This window comes from Ovis canadensis, chromosome 16, assembly GCF_042477335.2.
Source record: "Ovis canadensis isolate MfBH-ARS-UI-01 breed Bighorn chromosome 16, ARS-UI_OviCan_v2, whole genome shotgun sequence".
In the NCBI taxonomy this organism is placed as follows: domain Eukaryota; kingdom Metazoa; phylum Chordata; class Mammalia; order Artiodactyla; family Bovidae; genus Ovis; species Ovis canadensis.
In genome coordinates, this window is record NC_091260.1 from 26,739,463 (window position 1) to 26,750,459 (window position 10,997).

Consider the following 10,997-nt stretch of genomic DNA (forward strand, 5'->3'; position numbering starts at 1 on the left):
CTTCACCTGAAGAGCCAAGCACGGGCTTACCAATCCAATGTGCCTCCAGGGTTACTTTACAGAAAGGGCTTTGTCAGAGGCCTGAGGCCCCACGTGGCTGTTCAGTGTGCTGGACCACAAAAGGAGGTGAGGGGCCTGGGCCTTTCTTATCTCTAGAAAAGTGACTGCCTCAACTAGACCACAGTTTCTTTGATCGAAAAAGTTCTTTCCAACTATGTTTACATGCACAGCTCCATGTGTGCTTGAAATAAATAAATATAAATGTAATGCGTATGTCTGACCATCTCCCACCCACTCACACGAGTCTCATAAATCATAGCAGGTTAGAAAGTCAAACTGCCTGAACTGACCTCGGAAGCAGGATCAGACACAAGGTAGAAGTTTGTGCCTTTCTCTAAAATGTCCCTCCTGCCAGTGTCTGACTGAAATCCTACAGAAGTCTCAGGGCATACGGGGAGGGCGGGGCCTGGCCATGTTGCCAAACTGAACGGCTTTCTCTGCTCTGGGTGGAGGCCAATTGCTCACGCCTGATTACACTAAAATGCAGCAGAGCTGGAGCCGCCTTCCCTTCAAGCACATTTGGATAGGATAACTCATAAGGACAAAAGAATGCGTATCTGAAAGTCATGGCCTGGTTTCAGAAATCAGAAATAAATTATATTAGCTAATCTGCCTGACACCCTCTGCCTTCTCTAGCAGTGTTAAGTATGCCCTGTGCTCCCCAGGAAGAAGGAACGTGCAGGAAGCAGATTCACATACCTGGAGTAGCTGCAACACCTAAAATTTCTGTGCAGTATTTGGCATATTCACTTGCAGCATCCAGCGCGGTGTTGGTGTGGAGAGACTGATCAACTTTGCTCAAAACAATCTGGCGTAAGGTCAGGAGACCTAACAATATAAGAAGGTTTGGGCATGTTGGGGAGAAGAGAGAATTACATGTTCTAATATCACAAGATCAGAGATTTCATAAACGGATTCTAACAGTATTCATTACAAGGTCGGAGCAAGACACCTCATTCTGTTTAAGATTTAAAAGGAGAGCCATCTTTTTTTCTTGGATATAATTCCAGTGTTCAGTATTCCAACATGCTTAGTGGCCTTCCCACCTCATGGTAACACTCTGGGGTGCTATCATTACAAAAGAGGAAATAAGTTCTATAGAAGAAGATGCCAGCAGGCCCCTCGCCTTCTGGGATGCCCTACACTCTGTCCGTGGAGGGTGTTTTTCTCACGGCTTTTCTCACTTTCTGACATGACCCCAGGCCCCGGAGCTGCTCTTGCTTTTTGAAATGGTCCACATTCTGTCTATGGAAACTTGTATTTCTCTAAATAAATCCACTTCTTACCTAAAAAAGATGCCACCAATTCTCCAAGGGCAATTCTGATTTATTTTCTAAAATGGCAAGTCATACCTGTGTTGACCAGTCTAGAAGCAACAAGCTTTTCAAGCAGATCATCTGCAATAGGGCTTCCGTGTTTATAATGCTTGGACAGCCTTCGGAGGGAATCCGCGTCCCATACCCAGTTTTCAAGCATTTGTGATGGCGCCTCTACGAAGTCAGTTTCCACGTTTGTCCCACTAAATCGTGCGAAGTCGGTCTAGAAAGTAACCATAAAAGTCTTTTTTAAAAAGCAGTGAATGAAAACTACATACATGATGACTTATAATCGACTCACTAAAACTTAAGGCAAAATCAGGTCAACTGCCTCTTTGAATGAAGGTTAAGGTAACTTCAAATTTAAATGAGAGTAAAACAAGTAGCCAAGCAGCCTGAAAAATAGTCCCCAAATATCTATATTAAAATAATATTGCATTCTTCTGAATCACAGACACACTTGAAATAATTGTCAGAAAACTGAAAAAAAATTCGTTTAAGTTAAAAGAAACCTTAAGCTTTGAAAGTAAAAATATTTTAAAAGAATTTCCCAGGAACGTCCCTGGCGGTCCAGTGATTTAGGACTCAATGCTTTTACTACCAAGGGCGAAGGTTTAATCTCTGGTTGGGGAAACTAAGATTATGCAAGCCGAGCAGTGTTGCCAGAAGAAAAAGAGTTTCCCACTAAAATTGAAGAGATTCATAATCTAAGACAATCTCTCCCTAGTTCCCCTTGCTATTTGCATACTTTTGTTTACTCAGTACATGCCTTTCTGGAGTATTTATCAATCTATTATTTAACTACTCAAGTTTTCATCAAAATCAGTTAAAGAGTTAAATTAAAACATTATAGACTGATATCCCTTTCAGGTGTATGATGTTTTGTGCTTTAAGCTTTAAATAAGTGTTTCTAAAGCGACCATATTGTGGAAAGCCCGAGCTGTAGCTCTCAGATTGGGTAGAAGATGTTACCTTAAAACAAGAAGCCTCTATAGCAGGAGTTACCAATGTATAATAGTTGGTAAGTGAGGTGAGTTTAATGCAGCTATAAGAAAAGAGAAACAAAGGATACACTCAGAAGCTAAAGAACCCCTTGTAAAAATAAAGGATTTATTCTGAGTTAAGCATTAAAAAAAAGTTTTCTTTAAAAAAGGAAAGTTTAGTAAATTGCTGAATCATATGTCAGGAAAGCTCTTAACCAGAAAGATGGAAATTGACTAGATAGGCTGGTGTTTTTCAGCCTTCACATCATCCAGAGAACTCACGTAAAATTGCTATTGGCAGAGGAATACTTAGCATTTACCCAACTGGGTCAGCTGCAGAATGGGGGTGATTCTGTTACCTTCCCCTGAACCTCTGTCCCGCTTCCCTCTTTAGATGCTTCACATCCCAGTCTTCTCTCCCTGATGTCATCATCCCCAGGGCTCTAAATGGAAGGAAGGGAGAGGACGGGGCGTCACCAGTGGAGGAGGCAGCAGATGGGCCATTCTGCTTTTGGCCCAGGGCAGAGGCACAGATGTCAATGCCATCTCACATTCGGCCTCCCTCTCTTTATGCAAAAAAATGTTTTGCTTGACTTCCTATTATAACTGTGCTGATTCTAGATATGAAGGGCTGCAAATACTGACGGGCCAAGGGAAACTAAATTCACTAGGCAATGGAACTGGGTAACCTCTGTTTGAGGACATTCCAATTAAAAATTCTTACAGGGAAAAAGTCAAGGGCTCCAGAAAAACTGAATATTTTTGCCTCTTTCCTGTATATAATCTTCTAAAAATAACTACAGCCTACACTCTAGAGAAAATAATTGTATACAATAATTATAATAGTCAACATCTATTGAGACTTTACTATGTTAAGTGTTTTGCTAGGCTTTTTCATGGATTATCTGATTTAAATTCCAAAACAATTGTATAATAATCACAATCTCCATTTATGAGATAAGGAAATTGAGGCATACTGAGATTAATGGTAGAACCTGTATATTAAACCAGATAGTCTGAGTCAGAACCCCAACTTTAATCACAGATACTATAATACCTCTCTCTCTTACAGAAAAAAAAAAAAAAGTTAAATTAGGATTTTACAAAATGGTGAAATCATTTTGGATCTAGTTTTTTTATATCAAACTTGCCTTTATGTGGAGAGTAAAAGTGAAGTGTCAGTGTACTTGCTTAAAAACCTGATTTCCTCTAAGTCCCGGAAGATTTTTCAAAGATCAAACATGACATTGAAGTGTAAAGGCCAGCCTTTGTAACCATCTATCCTGGATTTGGGATTCTGTAATACTAACCACATAACTTTCTAAAGATGGTATCTATACCTGCAAAATTAGTACTAACAGAAAATAAGGACAAAATTACACCATCAACTATTACTATACAGTATTTTGACTAAAAGATTAATAAATTTTGTACAGCCTGTATGTGTGAACATTTTTTGGTTAGTATTTGCTGGGGAGAGAGAAAAATCCACCCCAAACAACAATAAAATGTATGTGTTAGTAGTGGTGCTGCAGAATGCAGAAAAACATGAACAAATGAGTAAGTCATGAGTTAAAATTAAAGAGAAGTAACACCAGTTCTGTCATGCAGAGTAGAGAAGAGAGGGCTTATTCTATCTGAAGCCATCCTGTAGCTGGGGAAAGACCACAGCACATGAATGAACAGATCAACAATGTCTTCTAAAGAACAAAAGGAAATGTTTGCTAGGAGTAAAAGCTAAAAATAACTCTACCACTTACTAATTTCCCGAAAGTCATGCTGTTTCGCTGTGTGCCCTTTGGGCAAGATCATTTAAATATTTTTCAAATGAGGAGGACAAAGAACTTATAAAATTCAAAAGCTCAATTTCCCCGCAAATAGCTAAATTTGAAAAGGAAAGGAATCCACAGTCAGTCTCTGTGTCCATTCACAAAGAAACCATGGGTAAGTCTTAGAAACCGGCAGCCTGATGGGGGGCCTGGTGAGCAAAACAGCCTGGCTTTGAATGATATTACTTTCTGACGACCAACAAATATCACTCCCACCCCAGTTTTCAACTGTGGGCTCCAAAGAGCCCAAGAAGTGTTTTCTAGTTTTCAACATGAATAATTCAATGGTGTTGAACACAGACCTCAGGAGCCTTATTGCTACAGGAAATACTTTGACAATAAAAGCCTAGAAAACAAGGTAAACTTAGATTCCTGTTTGGTTAGAAGTTTTTGAGAGGAAGAAAGCTGTCTAAAACTATAAGATGCTACAGACATTCGTTTCTCAATGGATATTGCTCCAGAGACCTGGAGCAAAATGATATAAACTAAAGCTCAAAAAGTTATGTGAGCCTTTGTTATATTTAAGGACCAAATCTTACATAGGCTATTATTCTAAATAAGGGACTCACTCATTGCTTTTAGCATTTACAACTAAAGTGTTATTTTCATGAGAGCAAATCTCAACTCAAAAAAAAAGGCAGTTGCTGAAATCAACAGCTGTACTCTGTTTAGGGAAAAGAACAGGGCTCAGGAGAGTGGACTTTGGCTGTCTGAGGTGATCCTCTAATGATTTCCTAGCAGGCATTCCATGTCTTGACCTGTCTGATCCAACCCTAAATCCAGGGATGAGGAAGTTTAAGAAATAAGGCATTAAAAAAAGAAAAGTGCCACTGTCTCCTAGGCTTTGCCATAAACAGAGGGTTAAAGGTCATACTTTTAACTCGCATATACCTAGCAATCATTGGCAATAATAATAGTAATAAAGAGAACCTGAATAACACGTTGTTAACTTTCACAACAGCCCTACAGTTCCCCCGGTCAGTATTACCATCATCATTTAAGACATATAAAACAACATGTTGTCTAGAGAAGTCTTTTTTTTGGCTGTGTTGTGCAGCTTGTGAGATCTTAGCTCCCTGACTGGGGATAGAGCTAAGGTCCCAGCAGTACTAACCACACTGCACCACCAGGAAATTCCCTACAGAAGTCCTGAATACTGCAACTTAAATTCACATGTTTATCCTCAAACTGGCTATATCTTCCTGACTACTACTTCTTATCCATAAAGTACTTCTTTGGTGGCATTAGTTGTAAAGAATCTGCTTGCCAATGGAGGAGACATGGGTTCGATCCCTGGGTTGGGATGAACCTCTGGAGAACGGAATGGAGAATACCTCTGGAGAATACCACTCCACTATTCTTGCTTGGAAAATTCCATGGGTACAGCCTGGTGAGCCACAGTCCATGGGGTCTCAAAAGAGTCGGACATGACTGAATGACTGAGCACACCACTCCATTCAAACTCAAACGCTGAGAACAACCTTATATGTATGAATCCCTTGTTAACAACTGTACCTCCAAAATCCAGCACATGCTCAGAAAGTTGTGGATAGTCAATTAATCTTTGTGAAATAAATGAAGGTGTGAGGAGAATGTTTCTATAGGACACCTAAACCTTAAACAACCCTAAGAGATTTCTCTTGGTCTTATACTTGACCTGATCTCTTAGCTCCCAAACATCACCTCTCTACTTTGTCTTCTTTCAATACTCAATCAGTAAATCAGTATATAATTTATATCATTTTACTTAATAATATTCTGATTTTAATTTTTAAATTCTTACATTTCATATCCTCACACTTTAGGCATTCAAGATACTTTATCTTTTGATCCCCATTCTATCATATCTGGTACAACATGTCAGACCCAATAGATAATAACTGTTTCTAAGGAGTCAATAAAACATTTCTCATTTTCTAATTATTTTTAAGAAATCACACACAGAAAACACAGTAAGAAATTAAAAAAAAAAAGTCTTCAAAGAGAAATAAACGATGTTATATGGCATCACATTTGGTTCATGACTTCAGCATTTATTCTATGTACATATGCCTATGTGCTTGTGTATGTATAAATACACAAATATTCAAATAACAAAAATGGATCCTGAAAGAAAGTGCTTCTAACACTGACGTTGAAAACTGTAACAGCCTGCAGCGTTGGGAGCAGGGAGCAGAGGCTACAAGATTGTTGATAGGTGTTCAGTGGACTTCAGGACCTAAAAGGTCAACTTACACAAAGGGAAATGTGGAACTAGATAATCTCATCATTCCACACACATTTACAGGAGAATGATTTAGAGGGAATTCGACAGAAGAAACTCAGAAAGAAGAAGTCCATCCAACAGGAATCCATACCTGGGAGCCCAAATTCAGACCCCATGACATAATGCTGTCTCCATCACAAGGATGGGGGTGCAAAGAATAGTTACGAGCAATAAAATAGAGGGGTACGGAGCAGGATGGTTAGTTCTGGGTGAACATTTGACTTTTTTAAGTCTTAGTTTTTTCCCACTTGAAAATGGGGGCAATACAGCCCATTCCAGTATTCTTGCCTGGAAAAATCCATGGGCAGAGAAGCCTGGTGGACTGCTGAGCACGAATGCATGAGGGGGTGGAGGGAGGTGGGTTGGTGGCAACAAACTAGTAGAACTGAAAAAAAAAAAAGAAAATGGGGGCAATAATAGTATAGTAATAGAAGTAGACTGGTCAACCCACTTCTGAGAATACTGTATGTACAAAGTTAAAGAATGAATGTAGGCAGTGACTGCAATGCCTGGCACATGGTCAGTTCTCAGTAAATCTTGGCTGCCATCACTGTTCCTGGCCTGCCCATTGGCTGGTCTGACCAAGCCTCTCCTTAGCTTCCTCCAAGTGCCTATTCCTTGGGGTTAATGCTGAAGATAAATGGACCCAGATTTCCTTTCCACTTCTGCCAATACTCTAAATTGCTCAAACTGGGGAACTCCCTGCTGGTCCAGTGTTTAGGACTCTACCCTCTCACTGCCAAGGGCCTGGGTTCAATCCCTGGTCAGGGAACTAAGATCCTGCAAGCTGTAGGGCACAACCAAAAAACAGATACTTTTAAAAAACAAATAAATGAATAAACAAAGTGCTCATTCTGCTCTAGCTCTAGGAATCAAACTTCTAAGTAGGCAGGAATCATTAAAACAAAACAAAAATACAAATGTGATGGTTTCCAATCACCTTCCATAGATCTTCAACCAACACCCATGGAGGGTAGGCATTTGTGAACTCTTTTAAATCTGAAGTGACAGTGCTTTTCTTCATGGCAATCTTCATAACCTTCTTAAGTTATGACCTGTGCGCTACTTATCGATTTCAGAAGAGCTGAATTATATATAAGCATGGTTACAAGAACACTTCAGATATGTATGGCACTTTATTCTTTGCCAAGTACCTTTTCACATATTATTTAATCACATCAGCACTCCAGGGAAGTATATATGAGAACTGTTGTTGTTCCCATTTTATGAGTAAGAAAAAAAGAGATGGCTCAAGGAGGTTGAAAGTGAAAATTGCTCAGTTGTGTCTGACTCTTTGCGGAATTCTCCAGGCCAGAATTCTAGAGTGAGTAGCCTTTCCCTTCTCCAGGGGATCTTCCCAACCCAGGGATTGAACGCAGGTCTCCCGCATTGCAGGTGGATTCTTTACCAGCTGAGCCACAAGGGAAGCCCAAGAATACTGGAGTGGGTTGCCTGAAAAACGTGCTGAAAGTCAAACAGCCAGGCCCACAAATACATGAATGATTTTTTAATCCAGTACTCTTTTTTTATAACACTAGGGTGCTTCCTAACTGATATAGACTATGTTTATTTAAAATAGTGTGTAATCCAAAATATTTAAAGCAGACAAAATACTCTATTAGTTTTTAGATGAAGTTGACAGATTATGCGAAATGTGAAGTTTTTCTTTCACTTTAATAAGGCTTTATTGTGATTCTTATGTGTTACTTTAAAATAACGATCTCTAACAGTCCAAAACTCATTACTGCTCTTAATGTACAACCAATACAGACAACACAATGGAAGCTGTTTGGAAGCTTTACTCTTCTTTTCTACAGAAGTTCAAAAGGCCAGCAATTACTGACAGCCCAAACCACAATAAAGCCATGAAACAGGAACAGATACTAGAGATGCCACCTCCTGACTGCTATCATCAAAATTATCTACGCTGTAGTGTAAACACAAAGACACGAGTGAAACTCATCTCCTGAATGATGAGATAGTAGGCACCTTGAACTAGTCCATCTACATGTTTGAAAACTGGATGTTCCTGCTGGCCTATTTAAATATTACTATGACAAGCTCTAGCAAGTGCTTTGGGTCATCAAACTTGCAAACTGCCAGCCTGGAGAACTGAAACACTTGGCTGCCATATCTTAAAAACCATCTACTGAATATATATGGCAAGTTAATAAATTCACTATACATTTCTCAGATAAGTCAGAAGTATTACTGCACACAGAAACTATTATACTCCTTTTTCATTTCCATCTACTTTAGGTCAGTACAAAAGGTTTTAAAATCATTATAAAGCTGCAAATATGTGGATCTGTCTATGATTTTAAAGACAAAAGCCAATGATCACTGGTTTCAAACACATTACTTTAAAAGATCTTAAAATATTATAGGACATTTGAAAGGATTAACAAACAAGAGACTTTTCAAAGATAATCTCATTAGGAGATGACTGAACAAGGGATTGTACTAATATACTATTCATCTGTATGACACATCTTATGTTCATGAAGGAGGTTAGGCAAAGTCTTTGAATATGGTCTACTGTTTCAAGAGATGTCATTCACCATCAGTATATCAGTATATATACGGATTCATATATATTTGTTGTTGTTCAGTTGCTAAGTTGTGTCTGACTCTTTGTGACCCCATGGACGGCAGCACACCAGGCTCCTCTGTCCTCCTCTACCTCTGAGTTTGCTCAAATACATGTCCATTGAGTCACTGATACTATCTAGCTATTTCATCCTCTGCTGCCCCCTCCTCCTTTTGCCTTCAATCTTTCTCAGGATCAGAGTCTTTTCCAATGAGCCAGCTCTGATTCATATATAGATAGACAGTTGTCACATATAATTATATATGCGCATATATAGTTTATTCATATATATGTATGTATATACATGAAACATACATGTATTTTGATCATCAGTATATATACTATTATCAGTATATCAGTATACATACTGATTCATATATATTCATAAGCATGTTCAGTCACATATATAATTATATATTTATTTATAGCTCAGCTATATAAGTGTATATATATTTCAGTCATGAGTCACAGAGCTTTAAAATGAAATTGTACCAAGAAATTTATTTTCCAGCACTAAAGTGGATATTTCAAAGGATCAAAATTAACATAAGAAATAATGAGAATAACAGTGTAGTAGAGAACTGCTTTGTGAATACATGATAAGCACACGATATTAAGGTTAAATGAGGGTCGTGTTTCAAAATAAGAACATGCATCAAAAGCACAGAAAACCCTATTTGAGGATCAGTATTATTTTAATGAATGTGATTAAGACACCAAATGACTTCCTCATGAAATCATTAGCTGATAATTAACATCCAAACAAAGGAGGAAATAGTTCTTAGCCTGGAATTCAGTATGACCTAGGCTTCAGGGGGTTAGCAGCCCTTTGAAAGTCCATGTAAAAATTTGGTTGTGTAAATTTATGTCCATTTTTCTCAAAGAGATTTCTATAGCTTAAATCAGATTTTCATAGGTTCTCAGATCCAAAGAAGATCTACTGTTTATCTATGTACAAGCACACAACTGGATCTGAGACAATCTAAGTCATATAAGTCTGAAATTAAGAAGAATATTTGACTTTTCCAAATTATTCATAAAAATGTTTTAGAAAAATGGAATCTAGTTTCATTCTACTTAAAGGAAATGCTTGTCATAGAATGGACACTGATGGAAAATAAATATTTCAGGAACCCGATTGCTGTGAAAATAGACTTTTAAATTATCTAAGGAAGAAAATTTATGTTATTCTGAAAGCTTTATTTTCTTTGGATTAAATAGAGTAGAAATGGCTGTATTAGTATACCAGGATTTATTTATCTGAATAGATTCATATCCTATTCCCCTCTGCTTTTTAAAAATAGAACATGGAAGCACCAGGAAGTAAAGATAAAATGTTGAAAGAACTAAATGGTTTTTTTTTTTTTTTCTTTTAACAAAAGTGATAGTAGCTTTCTGGAAAAGAATGGGTACATTTTTCTTTATTACAACGATTAGGGGCTACTCTGGAGAAGGAAATGGCAACCCATTCTAGTATTCTTGCCTGGAGAACCCCAGGAACAGAGGAGCCTGGTGGGCTGCTGTTTATGGGGTCGCACAGAGTTGGACACGACTGAAGTGACTTAGCAGCAGCAGCAGGGGCTACTCTAGGTGTGGGATGCTGGATGTCCAGCATTGAACTGCACGTCAGGACAACATGCTATTTATAAGGCACCCAATCCATGGTATTCTGCTATGTTAATAGCACTCTTAAGACAAGTGGCTATACTACTCTTGGTCTTGAGTTGACAAAGCCACTTATGTATCAAGTCTGCAGTTTTTGCTGCAAGATTCAGGTTTATTCACATGTAACCTGAATTCTTCATTATGTCACTACACAACCATGCCTAGGACTTGAAAAACGCAAACAGAATGTTTTCTTTTATGTTTACTGAGGATATTAAGGGGTTTTCCTGATGGCTCAGTGGGTAAAGAATCTGCCTTCAATGTAGGAGACACAGGAGACGGTTCGAT

General features: G+C 38.3%; 1 protein-coding gene across 1 annotated transcript in view; it reads right to left on the bottom strand.

The window, feature by feature from the left end:
- Nucleotides 1–10,997, bottom strand: part of NLN (neurolysin) — a 98,232-nt gene that overhangs the window by 14,357 nt on the left and 72,878 nt on the right. The window contains exons 10-11 of the mRNA XM_069556290.1: nucleotides 1,413–1,599; nucleotides 760–888 (exon numbers count right to left, since the gene is read on the bottom strand). Of these exons, the coding sequence (XP_069412391.1) occupies nucleotides 760–888; nucleotides 1,413–1,599 (316 nt within the window). The remainder of the gene's footprint in view (nucleotides 1–759; nucleotides 889–1,412; nucleotides 1,600–10,997) is intronic.